Raw genomic sequence first — 21,287 nt, 5'->3', positions numbered from 1 at the left:
CCAGCGCCTCAAAATTCTGCAGTCTCCTAGTCCCAGGACAACCTCCTGCCTGGTCTCGAGCGCCCTCGCCCCAATCCGGCCCCTCCCTCTTCCCCCATATTTAGCGCGAATCCGATCCGGGGCTGGGTCTGCGGCTACTTAATGCGGTCCCCAAGTTCTGGAGCGCGCGGAGCCCAGCGGAGCCAGGAGCCCAAGCAAGATGATGATGGTTATGCAGCCCGAGGGTCTGGGGACCCGGGAGGGGCCCTTCGCAGGCGGAAGCGGCGGGGGCGGCGAGTACATGGAACAGGAGGAGGACTGGGACCGCGACCTGCTGCTGGACCCGGCCTGGGAGAAGCAGCAGAGGAAAGTGAGTGCTAGCCCATTTCCTGATGGCAAAACTGAGGCCTGAGAAGCCAGGCGGTTTGTCCTTGGCATCTTAGCAGGTGAGGGGCAGAGCCTGTCTTAAACCTCGGTGTTATTCCTTAGCCGAGGCTCTGCCCATCAGCCCCTGTTGTCTCCCAGGGCTGGAAGAGGGGGCTGGGGGACCCTCCAGTGGTTTAGGATAAGAAGAGTTTCCCCACCCCCCCCCCAGGGTTCATTCCCCTGGGCCTACTGCTCCATTTCTGCTAAGGAATATGGGGTGAGCGAAGCCCAGGAGATCCAAGTTTGAGGGTGGGGGTGGGGTGGGGAAGAATACTCCCCCCCACACACCCCCAACTCTCTGGTGAAATATTCCCAGACTCCACCTGAGGACTTGCAGCCAAGCAAATAGTGGACTTGGAGTGTGGGGGAAGGGGTAACCGTCCCAGACCCCCCTCTCACCCTCTCCCTATTCTCTCCAGTGTGATGTCCATGCTCACCTATCCCAGTTGTCGCATCAGGAAACTGAGGCCTAGAAAGGGGCCGAGATAGGACCCAAATCATACACTGTCAGAAAACAGGACCCCCGCAACCTGAGGGTCTTTGCCCATTGCCTGCCCCACCCCGATTCTTTCCCAGGATACCCCTCCCCACCCCAGGGGCCCTGAGTCTGCTGTAAAGGCCACAGGTGGGGGTGGGGGGGGTGGGGGGGAGCCCTGGGTTTCCTTACGTGTAACCTGACTCTCTGACCAGATGGTCACTCTGTGCTGAGGCAGCGCCTTGGAGGACCTGAGAGGGGCACATGGGCAGCTGCCACCCAGGCCCAGCCTTGTAGGGTACTTGGGCCTCCCCTCCCCGATCTATTTTCACTCCCAGACTTTCCCAAATGGAGAGGGTAGGACACCTGGGGACCTAAAAGAGAAAATGATCCGGACTGGAGTGAGGAAACTTTGGGGAGTGTCAGGCCAGGGGTAGGGAGGGCCCATGAGGTCATTCGACCCCACTCGGCATTTGCCAAAAGTGTATGACACCAGGAAAGGGCCGAGAACGGGGTACTCAGTGGAATTCGCAGGATCTGAGAATCCCAGGATTTAGAATCAGAGCACTTCCGCTGGGTTAGATGACAGGAGGTGACCCCAGGGGCTGGGAGGCTCAGCTGACTTGATGAGGGTGCCCTGGGTGACACGCCCCCCCGCCCCCAGCTCTTCCTGCACCTGTCTCCGAGCAGGGCTGCAGTCCTTGGACCCAGCCATCTCCCAGTGATGTCATCCCTGCCCCCTGGCTCCAGCTGCCACCTGCCCTGCAAAACTCCTCCCCCTACCCCCCCAAACCTCTCCCAGATCCAGGGTCACAGACCCCTCATTAGGCACATGCCAGCCTGTAACTTGCTTTCATCACTTCAAAGGTCGAGAGCATCCTCCCGACCCCACTTACAGCCACTCACCTCACCCATTCATGCAGTGCACAGCGTAGGTGCTCCTCACATTCATCGGCATCCCCTGGAACTGGACATTCAGGTTGTTTCTTTTCAGCCAATGTTGTTTATTACAAAGTGATGAACGTCTCTAGCCCCACCCCATCCCTGCTTCTCCTCCCGGTCCTGGAGCCCTCCTGTCTCTTCCCGCCGACACCTGAGTCCTCCTTATTCCACTTCATTCAAAAACATTCATTCAGTATGTCTTAGAGCGGGCCTACTGCCCGGCACTGTTTCAGATGCCAGGAATTCAGCAGGGGACAAAATAAAGCCCCTGCCTCAGGGAGCTTATGTTCCAGCAGGGACAAATGTTTCTATCTCATCCACTTGATCCTGCCCCGTCCCCCTCGCTGGTCTCAGTCGCCGCCTCCTCAATTCTCCCTTCTGCTCGGCCAAGCCATTTGTCTCCCCTCTGGAAGCATAGTGGGCTTTCTAAAACACACGTCTGCCCCTCTCCCTCCTCTGCCTGAAAGCTTTCCTGCCTCCCCGTTGCCCTCAGGATCAAGTTCAGCCTCCCTGGCTTAGCACGCAGGATCATGCATGACCTGGCTTCTGCCTCTCCTCCGGCCGGCCTCTCACCACTTATACCGCAACGCCCCCAGAGCAGTGCCCAGATAGCTAGAGCCCCACAAGCCTGGCAACTGTTTCTTATCACCAGGCACTTGCCCGTGTGGCTGTCCCTGCCTGGAATGCCCTTGCCTGCCCTTCCCTGCCTGAATAACTCCTGCTCTTCCTTCACAGTTCTGATCAATTATTAACCTTCCCCCAAGAGGTCCCCCCTTTTGATTTGAAGAACTGCTCCCCTAGGCTCCCTGACATTAGTCTCTCTCAGCATTTCTCAGGCCAGTGCGACTCTTTGATTGACTGTGAGTTCCTTTAAGGTGGGAACCAAATCTCATTAAAGGCACGTTTGTCAGAGGCAAGAATGACCCTTCTCCGCCCCGGAGCCCTCCACCCCGGGACCTCCCTTTCCCCCTGCCCTGTCTGGACCCAGAGCAACTGAGACTCCAGGGTTTGGAAGGAATTACAGAGAATCCAACTGCCCTCTCCTGCGCCCCATCAGTCAGAGCTCAGCACCCGCTTCCACACCTGAGGAAGTGACCAGCCAGGCCCTCTCCCTGGAGTAGCTGCTTTGGGGTGGGGAGCATGCTCTGAATTCCAGAATCCTGCAAGGTCAGGGGAAGAAGGACCTGAGACATGGTGGACTCTGAATGCTTAATCATGCAAATGGGGGACTGAGCCCAAGAGAGGGCAGGGGACACATCCCAGGTTGCAGAGACTGAGCAGCTCAGCCAGGACTGGAGCCCAAGTATGGATTCCACCAAGGACTCTACAGCTGGTGGCAGGATCCAGGGCTCAGAGGCTTCGTAGGTTGGTGGAAACCTGTGCACCAAACTCTAGGCCCCTCCCATCCCCTAAAGATGTGCTGCCATATCCCACCTCTCCCATCTCAGATGGAGGCTGAGACCCACTCTGGGGGGAGGGAAAGGGGAGGGCCATCCCACTCCAGAAGCTAGGTCAGGCTGGGCCCGAGTGTCTACAGAGCTCTTTTTTTCTTTTTTTTTGTCTTTTTGCCATTTCTTGGGCCGCTCCCACGGCATATGGAGATTCCCAGGCTAGGGGTCCAATCGGACCTGTAGCCACCAGCCTACGCCAGAGCCACAGCAACGGGGGATCCGAGCCGCGTCTGCAACCTACACCACAGCTCACGGCAACGCCAGATCCTTAACCCACTGAGCAAGGCCAGGGATCGAACCCGCAACCTCATGGTTCCTAGTCGGATTCGTTAATCACTGCGCCACGACGGAAACTCCTGTCTGCAGAGCTCTTGCATCCTCGTGGTCTCCATGGAGGCTGTCACAACAGCTCCAGGAGGTCGGTGGGACCAAGATGACAATACACAGGTGCACAGTCCCTCAGGCAAAACCCTCGGAGCTTTTCAGATTTTATTTTTAAATTTTTTGCTTTTTAGATTTTAGAAGGGTAGTATCACCCTGCATTGACCCTTGTGTCTGAGAGGGCTCCACACTTGGGAGTGTTGGCTCTACAATTTTCTAAATCCCCCACCATTGCTTGAGACTGGCCAAAGCTGTCCTGCTGAGGGTGAGGCACCCCAAGTCCAAACTGGGACCAGAATGGGCCCCAGACCCTATTTCTCCTCTTCCAGGAGAATTAAGGCTCAGAGAGGGAAAGGGGCTGGCCCCAGATGCCCAGCGAGTCAGTGGCTGGGCCTGGACTTGAACCTAGGGCCTTGGGCTCTGAGATCTACCCTGGCAAAGGGGCCGGGGCGCTGTCCTCAGCTCTAAGGTCTGAGCGCTGTCCTCTGCCCTCAGACCTTCACTGCCTGGTGCAACTCGCACCTGCGCAAGGCTGGCACCCAGATCGAGAACATCGAGGAGGATTTCCGCAATGGCCTCAAACTCATGCTGCTCCTGGAGGTCATTTCAGGTGAGGGGTGCAAACCAGGGCCTAGGGCCCCCAGCACTAGGGGAACCCAGACAGCTGGGGGAATCGTGGCAGCAGAGTGCTGGGGGGGGGACTTGGCGAGGGAGGGGGAAGTCTGAGGACTATGTCTTCGGCTTCCTCTCATGATGTTTGACCCTTGGCCTCTCCTCTTACACCCAGGAGAGAGGCTGCCCAGGCCGGACAAAGGCAAGATGCGTTTCCACAAAATTGCCAATGTCAACAAGGCCCTCGACTTCATTGCCAGCAAGGGCGTGAAGCTGGTGTCCATTGGTGCTGAAGGTGAGGAGGCGGCGGGAGGCCCGGGGTGGGGGCTGGGGGACCGGGGGGCGTTTCTTAATCTCACCACGGGGGTAACCATCCGTGTCCCACCAGACGGACTGTAAGGAGCGAATGGCCCCAAAGTGCCAGCAACAAGGCCTGGCGCCTAGTAGGTGTTGGATGAATCATTCTTAAGTAAAATGATTGAGCACCTACTAAGTGCCAGCCCTGGGATGGGGGACAAGGGCCAGAGGGCGGAGCAGGGGGAAGGTACAGGCCGCCGAGTGCCCGCTGGAGCGTGCCCCACCCCCTGCCCTGCAGAGATTGTCGACGGGAACCTGAAGATGACCCTGGGCATGATCTGGACCATCATCCTCCGCTTCGCCATCCAGGACATCTCCGTGGAAGGTGAGCGGCGGGGAGGCGGGGAGGGCGAGCCGGCTGGACCCCCAGACTGCCCCCCGCAGACACTCACCCCCATCCCTGCCCAGAAACCTCGGCCAAGGAAGGCTTGCTGCTGTGGTGTCAGCGGAAGACGGCGCCCTACCGTAACGTCAACGTGCAGAACTTTCACACCAGGTCCGTCGGCGGCCAGCCGGGGTGGGGGGGGGGGGAAGGAGAGGTCACGGCCAAGTTCCCGCCACCGTGTCTGAAAATAGGAAGACTCAGTCAATGTTGAATTGGATCCAGGAGGGCCAGGGGGATTCCTGGAGGAGGGGGCGTTAGAGACATCCCCGGGGAGGGCCTTCCAGCCAGAGGGAACCTTGTGAGCCAAGACCTGGGGGCCCAACACGTCTAGAAAGTGGTGCGGCTTAAGTGTAGGTGATGAGAAGGACCGCCCCGCGCTTGGAGGAAATGGTCTGAGGCTGGTAATCAAGGGCCTGAAACGCGCAGCCCAGGCGTTTGGACTTCCATCCATTTTCCAGATGAGGCTGTCCTGATGGGGGTGCTCCTGGGACGAGGGTAGGACAGGGCCTCAGCTTGAACCCAGGCCTGACCCCCCCCCTTCTCTCTGTCCAGCTGGAAGGATGGCCTGGCCCTCTGTGCTCTCATCCACCGACACCGCCCCGACCTCATTGACTATGCCAAACTGCGCAAGGTAGGCCTCCCCCAACCCCTGGCCCCGGCTCCCCCACCTCTGCCCTCAGCTGACCTTTGACCTCTCCCCCCCTCACACCATCCAGGATGACCCCATCGGCAACCTGAACACCGCCTTTGAGGTGGCAGAAAAGTACCTGGACATCCCCAAGATGCTGGATGCAGAAGGTGAGTGAGCTGGTCCAGGCCAGCCGTCCACGTACTCACTTGTCAACTCGGTCCAACCTCCACACTTTGTCCCCAATCCTCCCGCGCCCTGGAACGCCATGCCCCTGGGTCAGAATCCTTCCTGCCCACGGGCCCCCTTCTCCAGGAGCCCTCACCCTGTCCCCGTCCCTCTCCACCCAGTGGAACCAGCTTCTCCTGCATCTGTCCTTAAATAACGGCCCCACCCTCTGCCTCCCATCCATTACCTGGGTCACCTGGGGGCTTGATGGTCGCCCATCCTGGGAACTCCCCTTAGGTGGGTCCTCCCTCTTGTCTCTGTGCCCATAAAAGTCTGGAGTCAATTAAAGCAGCAAACATTTTCTGGGCACCTACTGTGTCTGGTGCCTGGGTGTGAACTGGGGGGACAGACAGACAGACGGAGTTATGGGGTGGTTAGAGGCGCCAGGCAGTGTGGACTGGCACCTCATGAGGGCTGCGGTGCTCCCTCACCCCACAGAGGGGAGGTGGGGGCCCCAGGGTGACCAGAGAGGCCTCCAGGGAAGGGGAAGGCACTGGGTGTGGGGGATCCGGCGGCTGGGGGCCGTGACTAGATGTCTCTGCCCCCTCCCATCCCGAGGGAGCTCTCTGGGTGGGGGCGTGAGCACCCTCCCCAGCCCTGGCTTTAGCCAATCACCACCTCGCTGCCGTCCCCCAGACATTGTGAACACCCCCAAGCCCGATGAGAAGGCCATCATGACCTACGTATCCTGCTTCTACCACGCCTTCGCGGGGGCAGAGCAGGTAGGGGGCTCAGCTGCTGCTGCCTGGGCCAGGCTGGACCCAGGGGCCCCACTTGGCAGCATCTCAACACTTGGAGGTGCCAGGCCCTGTGTGGGTGGGAGTGCCATTGTCCCAGCTGCACATACTCAATTCTTGGGAGCTCAGGAGCCGAGGCCTCTGGCTTGGAAGTGCCTTCTTTACCCTAAAAGATGTGCTCCCCTCTTTTCCTCTCTTTGGGCCCAGGTTTTAAGGGTTTACAGAGGGGGGCTGGCGTGGGGGTGTCTGTGGCAGCTTCTGATGCCGGCCCTCCTGCCCACTCCCACCAAAGGCAGAGACAGCCGCCAACAGGATCTGCAAAGTGCTGGCCGTGAACCAGGAGAACGAGAAGCTGATGGAAGAGTATGAGAAGCTGGCCAGTGAGGTGAGATGGGGGCCAGAGAGGGCCGCCCCCTCCTCTACCTGCGCTCTCCCCCCACCTGGATCTGCAGAGGCCCCCCCTCCTCCAAGTAGCCATGGGCTCCCCAGCCACCTCCTGCCCCCTTCTGCCATCCAAGCTCCCACCATTCATGTGGCATCCGTTCAGTTACCTATCCATTCGCGCCTGTTGAGGCCGTCTCTTACCCTTTGCCCTGTGCCAACCTACACTGGTTCCTGGGCTCCGACATTAACCATCCTGCTCCTTCTCAGGCTAGAGGAGTCCCCCACCATTCTGCCTCTGGACCCCCACTGTGCTTGGAGCCCGGCTTCTTGGCCACAGCCTGGGTGTAGGTGGAGAGGGGTGGGCATGATGAGCGGGACTCACTACTCTCTGCACTGCTTCTGCCTGGCCGCGGCAGCTGCTGGAATGGATCCGCCGCACCGTGCCGTGGCTGGAGAACCGCGTGGGCGAGCCCAGCATGAGTGCCATGCAGCGCAAGCTGGAGGACTTCCGGGACTACCGGCGCCTACACAAGCCGCCCCGCGTGCAGGAGAAATGCCAGCTGGAGATCAACTTCAACACCCTGCAGACCAAGCTGCGGCTGAGCCACCGGCCGGCCTTCATGCCATCTGAGGGCAAGCTGGTCTCGGTGAGCCAGGCTGGGGGAGGGGGTGACCCCAGCCCTACGCCGGTCATCTTCTGGGTGGCCTTGGACTCTCTGTCCCCCTATGTATAATGGGTGAGCCATGATGGAGGGCACCTCTGCCTGCCCCACAGGACATCGCCAATGCATGGCGGGGGCTGGAGCAAGTGGAGAAGGGCTATGAGGACTGGCTGCTCTCGGAGATCCGGCGGCTGCAGCGGCTGCAGCATCTGGCTGAGAAGTTCCAGCAGAAGGCCTCCCTGCATGAAGCCTGGACCCGGGGTAGGCACCACGGGGCTTGCTTCTTGTCCTGGGGTGGACTCTGTGGGAAGGGGTCCTGGCAAAATGCGCGGGGCAGGGGCAGGTGTTTCGTAGAGAAGCTGGAGCTCTGCTTTCTAGTCCCACCCTGACTTTCTGTGCAGTCAAGTCACTGCCCCCTTTTGGGCCACAATTCCTTTTTCTGTAAACTCAGGCCCCTAAAGACTCTCCTGGCTCTGGCCTTCTATAGGTCTGCTCTGATTCATTTGTCACTTAGCATTTCATCTGTGTATGTGAATAAAGTGAGTCCCCAACCCTGACATCACTTATGTTATTATCCTCAAAGTATACTGATACGAGGAGTTCCTGTTGCGGCTCAGCAGGGTAAGAACCCGACATAGTGTCGGTGAGGACATGGGTTCAATCCTTGGCCTCCTTCAGTGGGTTAAGGATCTGGCATTGCCACAAGCTGCGGCATAGGTTTCAAATGCTGCTCAGATCTGGTATTGCCGTGGCTGTGGTGTAGACCACAGTGTGGCTCTAATTCAACCCCTAGCCCGGGAACTTCCATATGCAACAGGTGCAGTCCTTTAAAAAAAAAAAAAAAGGCATTTTCCATGTGGCTCAGTGGTAACAAACCCAGCTAGTATCCATGAGGATGGCCTCGCTCAGTGGGTCAAGGATCTGGCGTGGCCGTGGCCGTGGCTGTGGTGCAGGCCGGCAGCTGCAGCTCTGATTCGACCCCTAGTTGGGGAACTAACATATGCCACAGGTGTGGCCCTAAAAAAAAAAAAAAAAAAAAGCAATAATGGATTATGGGCATAATGAATAACAATGGTTTGATATAATAATTCCTTAAATACGCAGCCACTTGTGTGACGCTGAGAAGGTCTTGGAACCTCCAAACCTCAGAGGCACTCAGTAAATGATCACTGTTGCATTTATTGTTACTGTGGTTTTATTTGTATAATTATGGTAATTGCTATTCTCAAAGCACTTTTATAGTTATTATTCATTTATCCACCAAATATTCATAGAGCGTCTACCAAGTACCAGGCCCTGGGGGAAGTGGTGAGCAAAGGAATTCGGGCCAAGGGCTCACTGGCCTCATAGAGGCACTGGAAGGCAGTTTCCATCAAATGATACCAAAATGTACCAAGGGCCAACCCGAATGGTGCAGGGTCAGGGACTGTGACGTCACTCACGGGCCATGCCCTGGATCAGGAGCTTCACTTACTATCACACTAGTGCCTCTGAGCGAACCCCAGGGTAGGCAGGTGTCATCACCTGGGTTTCACAGACGAGGAAGCTCCATGGTCACACGGTCAGGCTCGGACCCCCTCCTCCTGCCACGACCACCACTGGGTGACCCGAGCTGGCCTCTCTCGGAGCAGGGAAGGAGGACATGCTGAGCCAGAGGGACTACGAGTCGGCTTCGCTGCAGGAGGTGCGGGCGCTGCTGCGGCGCCACGAGGCCTTTGAGAGCGATCTGGCGGCGCACCAGGACCGCGTGGAGCACATCGCTGCGCTGGCCCAGGAGCTCAAGTAGGCGGGGATGGTTACCGGCCGCCCCGCCCCCAAGTGACCACGCCCCTGCCTGGCCCCGCCCCTAGGCCCCTCGGCCCGCCCTGCTTCCCTTGCCCTCAAGCCCTTTTGCTCTCCTGGTTTGGTAACCCCACCTTGGTACCCAAGTCCTTCCCCCTCCTCCTGTAACCCTGCCCCCAGGTCTGGACACTGCTGTTACCCACTACTAGCGCTTGACCTGCCGCCTCACCTGGCCACTCCCTTCACTTTTGGGCAGGCCTTGGCCTCACCCCACCTCTTGTACACCCGCCCTGGAACTCGGGACCCTGCTCCTCCATCCAAGCTCCTCCAGGGACTGGAGCTGAGGGCCAGCAGGAGACCACCCCCCTCTCCCGGGAACCCTCTGGGAACCCCCTGCTCTAGGAAAGCCCCCATCACCCTCATCTGGCCCCACGCCCTCACACCCCCCACCACCACTGGGCCCGGGTTCCAGCCCCCAGAGGGCAGTCAGGAAGAAATCTGGCCTGCGGTCTGGCCCCTCAGTCACCCCGCTTCCTGTCCCCAGTGAGCTGGACTACCATGAGGCTGCCTCGGTGAACAGCCGCTGCCAGGCCATCTGTGACCAGTGGGACAACCTGGGCACACTGACCCAGAAGAGGCGGGATGCACTAGAGGTGAGACAGGGGGTCAGGGAGATGGAGGCCGGACGCTGGAGGAGGGTGAGGGGGCCTGCTGGGCAGGCTGCTGACTGGCCATCACTGTGGTCCCTAGCGGATGGAGAAGCTTCTGGAGACCATCGACCAGCTGCAGCTAGAGTTTGCCCGGCGGGCAGCGCCCTTCAACAACTGGCTGGACGGTGCCGTGGAGGACCTGCAGGATGTGTGGCTGGTGCACTCGGTGGAGGAGACCCAGGTGGGTGCAGGGGTTCCAGGTGTGGAAGGTTGGAGGGGATGACAGGAGAGTGGCTGGTCTTCTGTCCGCCACCCCTTTGGGTTCCTGGGGAACGGGGGCAGAAGGAAAACTCCAGTTCCCCTGTGTTGGGAGACGGGAGGCCTGGGTCCTCGGCCAGAGCTGCCCTGGAGCCGCTGGGTGGCCTGGAGCACCGCTGCCCTTTCTGCTTCCCTGGGGGAGGTAGGGGCCCTGGTTGATGCTTCCTGCCTGTTGTCCCCAGAGCCTGGTGACAGCACATGAGCAGTTCAAGGCAACACTGCCTGAGGCCGATCGAGAGAGGGGTGCCATCCTGGGCATCCAGGGCGAGATCCAGAAGATCTGCCAGACGTACGGGCTGCGGCCCAGCTCCACCAACCCCTACATAGCCCTCAGCCCCCAGGACATCAACACCAAGTGGGACACGGTCAGTGCCGCCTGCAGCCTTTCCCGCCTCCCGCCCGCTCCCCTGCGTCCTGACCACCCTGAGAACGTCAGCGTCCCAAGTATGGAGAATCAAGTCCACCTGCAGACATGGCCTGTCACAGACTCCACGTGGCGCTGGACAAGTGCCTGACTCGGCCACATCTGTTAAATGACCATAACAGCAGCGTTTTCTTGTCAGGCCTGATGTGAAGTAGAATTAGATCTGACGTGTGGACACCCTTTACAAAAAAATCTAAGCCTGTTAGGAATGATGTCATGGGAGAATTCCTGTCATGGCTCAGTGGGTTAAGAATCTGACTAGTATTCATAAGGATGTGGGTTCAATCCCTGGCCTTGCTCAGTGGGTTAAGGATCCAGCGTTGCTGTGAGCTGTGGTGTTGGTGGTAGACGTGGCTTGGATCCTATGGTGCTGTGGCTGTGCTGTAGGTGGGCAATTGTAGCTCTGATTCAACCTCTAGCCTAGGAACTTCCATATGCCATGAGTGCAGTCCTAAAAAAAAAAAAAAAAAAAAAAAAAGGATGTCATGAGCCCCATTTTACAGAACAGGAAACGAGCCCAGAGGCTTAGTGACTTACCCAGCCCCAGTGCCCTAGAGACCCAACACCTTGGCTCAGAGCAGCAGGAGCTGTGTGAGGGGCTGGAGCCCACCTCTTAGCTCCAAGTGCTGCCCCTGGCACAACCACCTTCCCTCCCAGGTCCGAAAGCTGGTACCCAGCCGGGATCAGATGCTGCAGGAGGAGCTGACACGGCAGCAGGTGAACGAGAGGCTCCGGCGACAGTTTGCAGCCCAGGCCAACGCGATTGGGCCCTGGATCCAGGGGAAGGTGGAGGTAAGGCTTGGATCATGGTGCCAGCCTGGGAGAATGGGGCCAGGGCTGGGCCACTGGGAGCTGGGGGTCCTCACCCTGCCCGGTCCCCCTGCAGGAAGTGGGGCGCCTGGCAGCAGGCATGGCCGGCTCTCTGGAGGAGCAGATGGCTGGGCTGCGGCAGCAGGAACAGAACATCATCAACTACAAGAGCAACATCGACCGGCTCGAGGGTGACCACCAGCTGCTGCAGGAGAGCCTGGTGTTCGACAATAAGCACACCGTGTACAGCATGGAGGTGGGGCCTCGCCCGCTCAGGAGGCGGGGAGGCGGCACTGGCTGGGGGGCCTGGGGCACCTGCAGCGGGACACAGCACATCTGCCCCAGGAGGGTCCCCGTTCAGCGCGCCAGGTCCCCCAATGTACCTATGGGGATACCGAGGCCTAGCGAGTGCGAGTGACCTGTCCGGAGTCTCATGGCAGCCCAAGTCCATGGCCACAGCTGGTTGATCAGTACGCAATATCCATCACCAAACCTGAAGGCAGGAAGAGCCCGCAAGGGAGAGGACCTGCCCAGGGTCATACAGTGAACTGGGGGTGGAGCTCCAGCTAGGGGCTGGGCCCTGGCCGCCCACAGACCTGGCCTGTCTCCCGCTTTTCTAGCACATCCGTGTGGGCTGGGAGCAGCTGCTCACCTCCATTGCCCGCACCATCAATGAGGTGGAGAACCAGGTACTGACCCGAGACGCCAAGGGCCTGAGCCAGGAGCAGCTCAACGAGTTCCGGGCATCCTTCAACCACTTTGACCGGGTCAGCAGGGGCCTGGCCCTGTGGGCTGGTGGATCTGGGGGCTGGTGGCGTTTGGGGACTGGACCTGACATCCTGTCCTCACTGCAGAAGCGGAACGGTATGATGGAGCCCGACGACTTCCGGGCCTGCCTCATTTCCATGGGCTATGACCTGGTGAGTGTCCCCCAGCCCCTGTCCAAGGAGTTCCATCAGCGCCCCCTCCTACATACTGGTCCTCCGCATGTCCCTCCCCCCATCACACACATGACCTCACTTCCTCCTCATCGCACCCGCGGGGCTGGGGGCTGGGGATCACCCCTTTTCACACAGAGGCTCCCCACGGCTCAGAGAGGTGAATTGACTTGTTCAAAGGTGCTTGTCTGGACCTAGTTCTGCGTGACTCCAAAGCCTGAGCATACAACATCTTTGTAAGAGGCCCAGGAACCAGGCAGCGGGGGGCACCTCTGCAGGAAGCAGAGCTCAGCCTGGCAGGGGAGTCCCTGAAGCGCGAGCTGAATGAGGCTGCAGCACAGTCTACAAAGAAAGGGGGCACCTCGTCCCTGGGGTGGTCAAGCCAAGGCTAGACAGTCCCCAGGAGGGGGACATGGCCCTCCGGGCTCAAGTACACACAGGCTCGATGCCCGGCCTCTAACCCTGCAGGGGGAAGTGGAGTTCGCTCGAATCATGACCATGGTGGACCCCAACGCAGCCGGGGTCGTGACCTTCCAGGCCTTCATCGACTTCATGACCCGAGAGACAGCCGAGACCGACACGGCTGAGCAAGTCGTGGCCTCCTTCAAGATCCTGGCGGGAGACAAGGTGGGTCCCCGGCAGTGGCGGGGGCTGGCGGGATCGGGCAGGGAACCGGTCCGGAGGGCCCTCAACGCTGCTTCTTCCCCAGAACTACATCACTGCTGAGGAGCTGCGGCGGGAACTCCCGGCAGAGCAGGCCGAATACTGCATCCGCCGCATGGCGCCCTACAAAGGGGCCGGGGCTCCGGCTGGAGCCCTGGACTACGTGGCCTTCTCCAGTGCCCTCTACGGGGAGAGTGACCTCTGACCTGGACCCCGAAGTGCTACACGTCCAGAGATGGCTGCCTCCTCTGGCTGATCCCGTCCATCCCCCAGCAGGAGAAGGACCAGCCAAGTGCTTCTGAATAAAGATGCATCGGGGACCTCGCTCCATCTCCTTCTGGTTCTAAAGCAGAAGCTGGGCCCTCGGGCTGCTGGACGGAACCAGCTGCCTGACCCTCCAAGGGTCCCCACCACCCCTCCCTGCCCTCAGAGACCAAACATTCACACCACACTGGGGCCCAGGACACCTCTTTATTGTGTTAGAAAAGGTTGGTTACAACAGTCTCTAGATGTGGAAGGTAACACTGTCCCCAAATCCAGGGGGACCAGAAAATTTATAGCATCAGAGAAAAGCTGGGGCAGGAAGGCAGAGCCTGCTGAGGACACAGCTGGGTTTGGGACCAGGGTACTTTCTTCCCACCTGCTCCTGACCCCAGCCCAGTGTTCTCGCCCCGGCTTCGGTGGCTGAGACAATCACCCTTCACCCCAAGATCCTCCTAGCTACCACAGTTCAACAAAGGTGCAGATGGGGAGCTTCGGGGAGGGGGGCTGGGCCCCTAGTCCAGTGGCCTTTGCTCACCCTGAGGTACCTGGTGCCTGTCCCTCAGTCGGCTGTGCCCCCTGGGGAGGGGCCTGGTCATGCAGGTCAGGCAGGGGAAGGGGCTGCTCTGGTCGTGCACCTCAGTTCACCACTGCCGAACTGGCCATGATGTTCACGCCACAGGCCCCGGACCCACGGTACAAGTAGTAGTAACCCTGGGAGAGAGGGGGTGCTGGTGAGGTCAGCAGGGCACGCTCAGGGCTGGAGGGCTGGGGCCAAGCAGGCAAGACTCACCTCCTCGCCCCAGTCAGTGCCCCAGCTGTTCTTGATGGCCCAGAAGGGAGTGGCAGAACCTGGGGGGCAGTGCGGAGCACAGGGAGTCAGAGCCCAGGCACTCTGCCCTCTTCCAGTACCTGCTGTGGGCCTACTGTGTGACAGGTACTAGGAAAAGAGCAGAAAGCTGGACAGACCCACTGCCCAGCCTCCTGCAGCCCTGGAGTTTGGGGAGGGCACCCACCCGCCTGCCCTAGCAGGTTATCCAACAACAGCTCAGCCTCCCACCATGGAGGAATGGCTTTCCCATCCATGGAGGGATGGCTGAGGCTGCCTGGTCCACAGCCCGAGGCCGGGTGAGGACAGGTTCCTTGGCGTTCCCCTGGTTTCCCTCTCCAGAGGTCCTGAGATGCTGTGGTCCAACTGGACAGAGAGGGGTCGGTGGGACTCACGGTTGCCGTAGCCCACGAGCAGCACAGCGTGGTCGATGAGCCAAGGGCTGCAGAGGGGCCGCAGGGGGTGGGAGATCCCGTGGCGGTAGAACTGTGGGGAGATTGAGTGGGGGGCCAGCTCCAGGAAGGGGGAGAGGAGTCAGTATGAGACAGGGCAGGGGGAGGCACCTTACCTGCATGCCAAAGGCGTTGATGGCAACGGAGATGGGGCCCTTCTCGGCCAGCCAGGCTGCCAGCTCTGAGACAGGGGAGGGGCGGTGTCAGGGGCACCCAGGCCCCAGCCCCGCCTGGCCTGGCCTCTCCCCTCCCTCACTCACTCTGCTCATTCTGGCTCAGCTCCACCGAGTCGTTGATGTAGACCTTGGCCTTCTCTGCGTTGAAGCTGCAGGTCTGCAGGTGGCCCCGGTAGCTGTAGTCCTCCTCCGTCTCCAGCCCTCCTGGGGAGTGGGGGGCGCGGACCGGGGGTTAGAGGAAAGGTGGGCCCCGGCTCACCAGCCTCGCCTTTTCCCAGCCAGGGGCTGTGCTAAGCCTCATCCACAAGGTCCCTCATTCTTCACCCACCCCGCGCCCCATTCCTCTGCAAGAAATGGCCTCAGTCTAGAGATGGCACAACTGAGGCCCAGAGGGAGCCACCACTGAGAAATGCGGCAGGGATGGGACTCAACTCTCCACTTTTTTTTGGCCATGCCCCAGGCAGGGGGAAGTTCATGGGCCAAGGATCCAACCCGCACCACAGCAGTGACACTGCCTTAACCACCAGGCCACAGGGACCTCCCTCAGTGTTCCTGACTCCTTGCTCTCCCAGTGTTTCTAGGACGCCTGACCTTGGTTCGCTTGTTCCGCTCTGACCAGACCCCCACCAGGCTCACAGCCAGCTCAACCCCTCGGTGCTCATCCTCCTGCCACTGCAGCCCACAGCCCACTGCCAATGTATTATTATTTCTTTAAATTTTGTTTTGCTTTTTAGGCCCGCACCCATGGCATATGGAGTTTCCCAGGCTACTGGTCAAATCTGAGCTATAGCTGCCAGCCTACACCACAGCCATAGCAATACCAGATCCTTAACCCACTGAGGAAGGCTAGGGATTGAACCTGCGTCCTCACGGATCCTAGTCAGATTCGTTAACCACTGAGCCACGACGGCAACTCCCCCACTGCCAATTGAGGGCAATACCTCCCCTCAAGGGATTGGTGTGTGTGCCGCCACCTGGTTTAGCAGCAGTGCAGAAACACAGACGTCCCGGCCGTGAAGGGACCAAGACCCCCTGCTGTGTCCCAGCCCCTCCGCAGGCATTTCCTCACGTGGCCCTCAGGGCCAAGGGGGACGTGAGGCGCCCCGGCCCACAGATGAGGCAGCGGAGGCTCTGAGGGGAGCTGACGTGCCCAAGGTCTGAGCTGGCGAGGGTCAGCGTGAAGACCTGGACCCAGCACACACGCTGCCCCGGAGCGCGACTGCTTGAGGGGAGCACTGTGGCGCCTGCTGCCCCCCACCCTGAACCCCAGGAACGCTCACCCAGAGTCTTTATGGCTGAGTAGGCGTTGGAGGGCAAGCCGCCCATGCAGCCCTTGTCCACCTTGTCGCAGTCCAGGAGCTCTAGGAGACAGAAGGCCAGTCCCGAGGAGCCCGCCGGAGGAGCTGGGCCGGGCACAGGGCGGAGGCGCGGGAGGCTCACCCTGCTCCGAGAGCGAGAGCAGCGTCCCCTGCTTCAGGAACCACTGGCCCTCCACGTTGCCCGTGACGGAAAAGGCCCAGCAGGAGCCGCACATGCCCTGCGGAGACGGCGGAGTCAGGCGGGGCCCCTTCCAGACGCCTCGCCTCCCGCCCTGGCTTCTAGGGCTCCAACCTGGTCCTTGACTTTGGTGACAGCCCCCTTTTTCCTCCAGTCCCACTCGGGGGGAGGAAGGTTGGAGACGGACTTGGCGAGGCGCATCTTCCGGCCGGGCTCCTCTTGCAGGAGGGGGTTCAGGTAGATGGTGCGGAACTCCTCCTCTGCGGGCCGAGCGGGCCGGGGGATGGGGAAGAGCGTTGGAAGCCGGTCCTGGCTGGGGGCCTCGGGAGCAGGCCCTGTCGCTTCCAGGCACCATGAGGGCTCTGGCCGCCACCCCTACCTGTAAGGTCACTGAACTTGGTGACCCCGTACCGAGCTGTGCCAGTGTCCAGGGCCTGGATCTTCTGCGCTCGCACCATGTTGTTGGCGAAGACGGACATGCGCCACCTGGCTTCTGTGGGCCGAGGAGAGGAGAGGAGAAGCTTGGGCCCCAGATCCTAGCAGGAGAGGTGCTTGGGGATAAGAAGAGGCAGAAGTTCCCCTGGGGCAAAGGTGGGCTCTGGATCGGGCCTGAAGCTTATTTCAAAAAGGGTGGCACCCTGGGGCAGGTGGGGGTGGGGGCCAGACTTGCAAGTGGGTTAAGAGGGGGGTCGAACTGGGGTGATGACTTGCCAGCTATGAAAACAAAACCAACACGGGCCCTTAAGGGCACCCCCAGACAGGAGGTTGTAGGCAAAGGCCACCCTGCTGGGGGTCCTCCAACAGAGAAAATGTGGCCTTCGCCCCACCCCACTTTATCCAGAATGATGGAAACCTATGGTTTCTGAAAACCACATGGGAGAAGGGGCCAGGTACCTGAGACAGATGCCAGGTCCTGGGAGGCTGAGCAAGAACTTGGGAATTTAGGGCGTCCTTGAAAGGATCTCTTGTGCCCTTCCCCTCTCCAACACCATGGTACCAAGTTGGGGGGAAGGCCCTGACCTGACTGGGACAGCTACAGCCAAGGCTGGGTCCTCACCCTCCTTTGTATCATACGTCCGATTATAGGTGGTGACAAATTCCTTGAAGATCGAAGCCATCTTCACAGAAAAGTCCTGGAAAGGCAGAGGGGTCTTTTCAAGGAGTCCTTCTCAGACTGACCAGGGAGGGGAAGAGAGGGGACATAAGGCAGCAGCCAGCTTCCCACCTGGGGCAGGGGATCCTTGTTCAACAGTGGGAGGAATGAACTGAAAGTCTCGTTTGTGTCATCTGGAGAGGGTTCCAACAAAGAAGAGTTAGGACTGAACCCTAGGTGAGGTGTGACCTGAGCTCTCCCAGCATCCTGGGCTGTCCCAGCACCTGTAACCTTGGTATCCACTGGGCCACAGTCCCGCCTCAGCAGCATGTGTTTTCCCAGCTCGTCCAGGACTTCAAAGCTGCAGAGCTGGAGGCAGATGAGGAAGCCAGTCAGGGGACTGGGTTGGGAGCAAGGCCTCGGCAAGAAGGAGCTGGAGGGGTCTCAGATGAAGACCAGCTCCAAGGCAATCATCCCCAGAGTGGAGGGCCGGGCAGACACCTTCCCTTTCACAGCATCTTGGTCTCTAGCCGTCCAGGCCTGGTTAAGGACTCAGGGTGGAGTAGCCGAGGCCTCAAAAGCTCCCTCTAGAAACCTGACCCATCAGCCAAAGGACTGCCAGACTCAGTCCGGGGGCAGGAAAGCACAGGAACCCCATCACTCACCAGGGTTTTCTTGGATATAGGGAGCTGGCACACCGTAGGGTCGTTGCAGGGAGGCTCCACCAGAGTGGCCTTCAGGGAGTACAGCGACCCCCGGCCCGCCTGGACGGAAGGAAGGATGAGGCAGCCAGAGCCACTCCCTCCTTCGTCCGGCTTTCGTCGGGTCGACAGACCCACCATGTCCCTTCCTCTTCCCAATCACTAGAGATCCAACGCCCCCGCCTCAAGTCTAGCCCCCTCCCCAGGTCTGGCGTCCAACGCCCTCGCCCCAAGTTCCCAGCCCTCCGACGAGGGCCCCGCTCGCTCCGGACCGGAGAGCTCCCGCCCCGAGTGGGTCCTCACCCGGCGGACGCGTCCGCGCACGGCCCTCAACGCGGCCCTCGTCCCGGCAGCCCGGCCGCGGTTGTACATCTCCAGGGCGAAGCGGGCGGGCGCCAGGAGCTCCGGGGACGCCAGCTCCCTGGCCTGCGGGCCGGCCGCTCGGGGCTTCTTGGGGGCGGGAGCGGCGTCCGGGAGCAGCCCCAGCAGCAACAGCAGCTGCAGCCAGGGGGCCATGGCGAGGGCGAAACCGGCGGCCCGGACTCACGCACAGAGAAACGCGCGGACCAACCGACCGGGCGGAGCTGCCCGCAGCCGGAGGGCCCTCGTCCCCCACCCCCAGCTCCAGAGACCGCGGGGCGCCGGCCAATGGGCGCCGGCGGGGTGCGCCTGCGCACTAGCTTGTTTACGTGAGGCACGTGGGGCGCGCCGGCCGCGCAGGCGCGGAATCACAATCGCACCCTAAAGCGGCGTAGCAGCAGACGGGACTGGCGGGGGTGCGGGGTTGCAGCCTTGAAGTGATCTTTTTAGGTCTTGGATCTGCTGTTTGGGGAGGGGAGAGGATGCTGGCCTGAGAATAGAAATAATAACTGGCATTTCTGGCGTGCTTATTATATGTTACACGGTTTACGCCATCCCTCTCTAATCACGGTAGCCATCCTGCGAAATAGGTGTTACCCCCATCTAATCAGTGAGGAAATGGAGGCTTAGAGAATTTAAATGGCTTTGTCAAACATCTGTTATGTGAAAGAGCCGGACTTGAACCCAGGGAGTTGGCCTCAGAGCTTGAGTTCACAGCTTGATCCTCTCTTTCGTTTTTCTCTCTCTTTTTTTGTCTTTTTGTCTTTTTAGGGCTGTACCCAGGGCATATGGAGGTTCCCAGGCTAGGGATCAAATCAGAGCTGTAGCTGCCGGCCTAGGCCAGAGCCACAGCAACACTGGATCTGAGCCTCGTCTGCGACCTCACCGCAGCTCACAGCTACAGCGGATCCTTAACCCACTGAGCTAGGCCAGGGATCGAACCCGCATCCTTATGGATGCTAGTCAAGTTCGTTAACCACTGAGCCATGGCGGGAACTCCGGTTCCTCTCTTTTTATCAGTAAAATGGCACCTAATATTCTCTGGACTGGCAGTGCCTCAGGCTGTTATGGGGATCAGAGGCAAATGTGCAAACAGTGCAGGGGGCTGGCACTGATCTTTAGTAAGCATTCACCACTATGTTCCAGGGCCCAACAAGAGGAAGCGCAGATGCACTAAGCATAGTGCTGCCTATTGGAAGCTTCCAGTGTAGTGGAGAGACAGGTGAGAAAGGAATTTTCCTCCAAGATGTGACCAGCTATGGGAGAGGCATTGGGACTTTTCTTAGATCCAGGTTTCCAGAGATCCACATTGGTGTCGTATTTCACCTTTGTGGGAAACCATCTTCCCCAAAGCCTGTTCCCTGGACACTGGAGCCTCCTGATGAGTGTCTGTAGGAAAGTGTGACTTATCTTCTCATCAGACTGAGGCAAGAGACATACTTATAATTCATGGAGGAAAAGGAAGGATATTTTAAAAGTCATACATGTTGGAGTTCCTGCTGTGGTGCAACAGGATCAGCAGCGTCTTGGGAGCACTGGGACGCAGGTTTTATCCTGGGCTCAGCACAGTGGGTTAAGGATCCAGCGTTGCTTAGGTTGAAACTGTGGCTCAGATCGGATTCCTGGCCTGGGAACTCCATATGCCTCTGGGGAAAAAAAAAAAGTCACACATATGTTATCTCGGGCAATTCTCACAACAACCTTCAAGAGAAAAATTGTACAATTACCCATGAGGATAGTGAAGCAGGGGCATGCCAACGTTCAGAAGCTGAGCTGAAAAGAAGGAGGCAGCAGAGGAGACTGGGAAGAAATGGACATTGAGCGACTAAGAGAGGCGATGTCAAGAAAGTAGAAGAGGAAGTTCCCAAGGTGGAGCAGTATAAATGAATCCGACTAGTACCTGTGATGTTGCGGGTTCGATCCCTGCCCTCACTCACTGGGTTAAGGATCCGGCATTGCCATGGGCTGTGGTGTAGCTTGCAGATGTGTCTCAGATCCCGAGTTGCTATGGCTGTGGTGTACGCTGGCAGCTACAGCTCTGACTAGACCCCTAGCCTGGAAACCTCCATGGGCCACAAGTGCAGCCCTAAAAAGCTAAAAAAAAAAAAAAAAAAAAAAAAAAAAAAAAAAAGAGAGAGAGAGAGGGAGAGAGAAAGAGGGAGAAGAAAGAAAGTAGAAAAAAGGAAAGTATCTCAAGGAAGAGGAAATGGAGTTCCCTTGTGGCTCAGTGGGTTAAGGATCTGGTGTTTTCATTGCTGTGGCTTTGGTCACTGTTGTGCCACAGGTTCAGTCCCTGGCCCAGGGAACTTCGACATGCCATGGGTGCAGCCAAAAAAAACCCCAAACAAACCAATTTTGGAGTTTCCATTGTGGCTCAGCAGATTAAGGACCCAATACTGTCTGTGAGGATTTGGGTTCAATCCCTGGCCTTGCTCAGTGGGTCAAGGATCTGGTGTTGTGGCATAAGATGCAGCTGCAGCTGATTTGACCCCTGGCCTGGTAACTTTCATATTCTGCAGGTATGGCCGTAAAAAGAAAAAAAAAGGAAGAAAGAGGAAATACATTGGCTGTGTTCAATGCCACAGAGAGGGCAAGTAAGATTAAAAAAGAGACGTGACCTTGGGACTGGGCAACGGTAGGTCTTCAGCAGCCTCATTAAGTGTGGTAGGTTGAGGGAGTCCCCTGA

General features: G+C 59.1%; 2 protein-coding genes across 5 annotated transcripts; one reads left to right on the top strand and one right to left on the bottom strand.

The window, feature by feature from the left end:
- The first annotated feature begins 166 nt into the window (after positions 1-166).
- On the top strand, positions 167-13,552 carry ACTN3 (actinin alpha 3). 2 transcript variants are annotated; one of them, XM_003122492.5, is made up of 21 exons: positions 167-349; positions 4,150-4,264; positions 4,442-4,561; positions 4,862-4,948; positions 5,032-5,119; positions 5,561-5,639; positions 5,725-5,806; positions 6,501-6,586; positions 6,894-6,986; positions 7,402-7,632; positions 7,761-7,908; positions 9,279-9,429; positions 9,974-10,082; positions 10,180-10,320; positions 10,580-10,762; positions 11,479-11,613; positions 11,708-11,887; positions 12,252-12,398; positions 12,486-12,551; positions 13,038-13,196; positions 13,279-13,552. In XM_003122492.5, the coding sequence occupies exons 1-21, from the start codon at positions 200-202 to the stop codon at positions 13,435-13,437; spliced, it is 2,709 nt and encodes a 902-aa protein (XP_003122540.1). In that variant the 5' UTR covers positions 167-199; the 3' UTR covers positions 13,438-13,552. The 2 variants fall into 2 exon arrangements, with proteins under 2 accessions (XP_003122540.1, XP_005660702.1); XM_005660645.4 differs by having other exon boundaries at positions 12,252-12,551.
- Positions 13,553-13,684: 132 nt separating this feature from the next.
- CTSF (cathepsin F) lies at positions 13,685-18,886 on the bottom strand. Of its 3 annotated transcripts, none has more exons than XR_014836322.1 (14): positions 18,545-18,866; positions 18,206-18,304; positions 17,825-17,909; positions 17,673-17,734; positions 17,505-17,580; positions 16,827-16,940; positions 16,562-16,707; positions 16,391-16,487; positions 16,231-16,311; positions 15,035-15,154; positions 14,891-14,955; positions 14,510-14,808; positions 14,287-14,345; positions 13,685-14,207 (listed from the first exon to the last, which is right to left on the bottom strand). XR_014836322.1 is itself a non-coding variant. In NM_001444345.1 (14 exon segments), coding segments are annotated over 14 exon segments (1,383 nt in total). In that variant the 5' UTR covers positions 18,758-18,886; the 3' UTR covers positions 13,685-14,132.
- Positions 18,887-21,287: the final 2,401 nt, after the last annotated feature.

This window comes from Sus scrofa, chromosome 2, assembly GCF_054392235.1.
Source record: "Sus scrofa isolate SSC_HxYL_T2T_F1_AM1 chromosome 2, Sscrofa_HxYL_maternal_Yorkshire_Landrace_v2.0, whole genome shotgun sequence".
NCBI classification, from domain to species: Eukaryota; Metazoa; Chordata; class Mammalia; order Artiodactyla; family Suidae; genus Sus; species Sus scrofa.
The sequence above is the reverse complement of the archived record's forward strand: the minus strand, read 5'-3'. Positions and strand labels throughout refer to the sequence as shown.

Bases quoted from the DNA above. Each gene is read 5' to 3' on its own strand.
- ACTN3 (XM_005660645.4), top strand. From the start codon at position 200: ATGATGATGGTTATGCAGCCCGAGGGTCTGGGGACCCGGGAGGGGCCC. The intron at 7,633-7,760 runs GTGAGCCAGGCT...CCTGCCCCACAG, and splicing joins CTGAGGGCAAGCTGGTCTCG to GACATCGCCAATGCATGGCG. The intron at 9,430-9,973 runs GTAGGCGGGGAT...TCCTGTCCCCAG, and splicing joins GCGCTGGCCCAGGAGCTCAA to TGAGCTGGACTACCATGAGG.
- CTSF (XM_003122495.5), bottom strand. From the start codon at position 18,757: ATGGCCCCCTGGCTGCAGCTGCTGTTGCTGCTGGGGCTGCTCCCGGAC. The intron at 17,910-18,205 runs GTGAGTGATGGG...ATCTGCCTCCAG, and splicing joins CTATATCCAAGAAAACCCTG to CTCTGCAGCTTTGAAGTCCT. The intron at 15,155-16,230 runs GTGAGCGTTCCT...CCCACTCCCCAG, and splicing joins CTCAGCCATAAAGACTCTGG to GAGGGCTGGAGACGGAGGAG.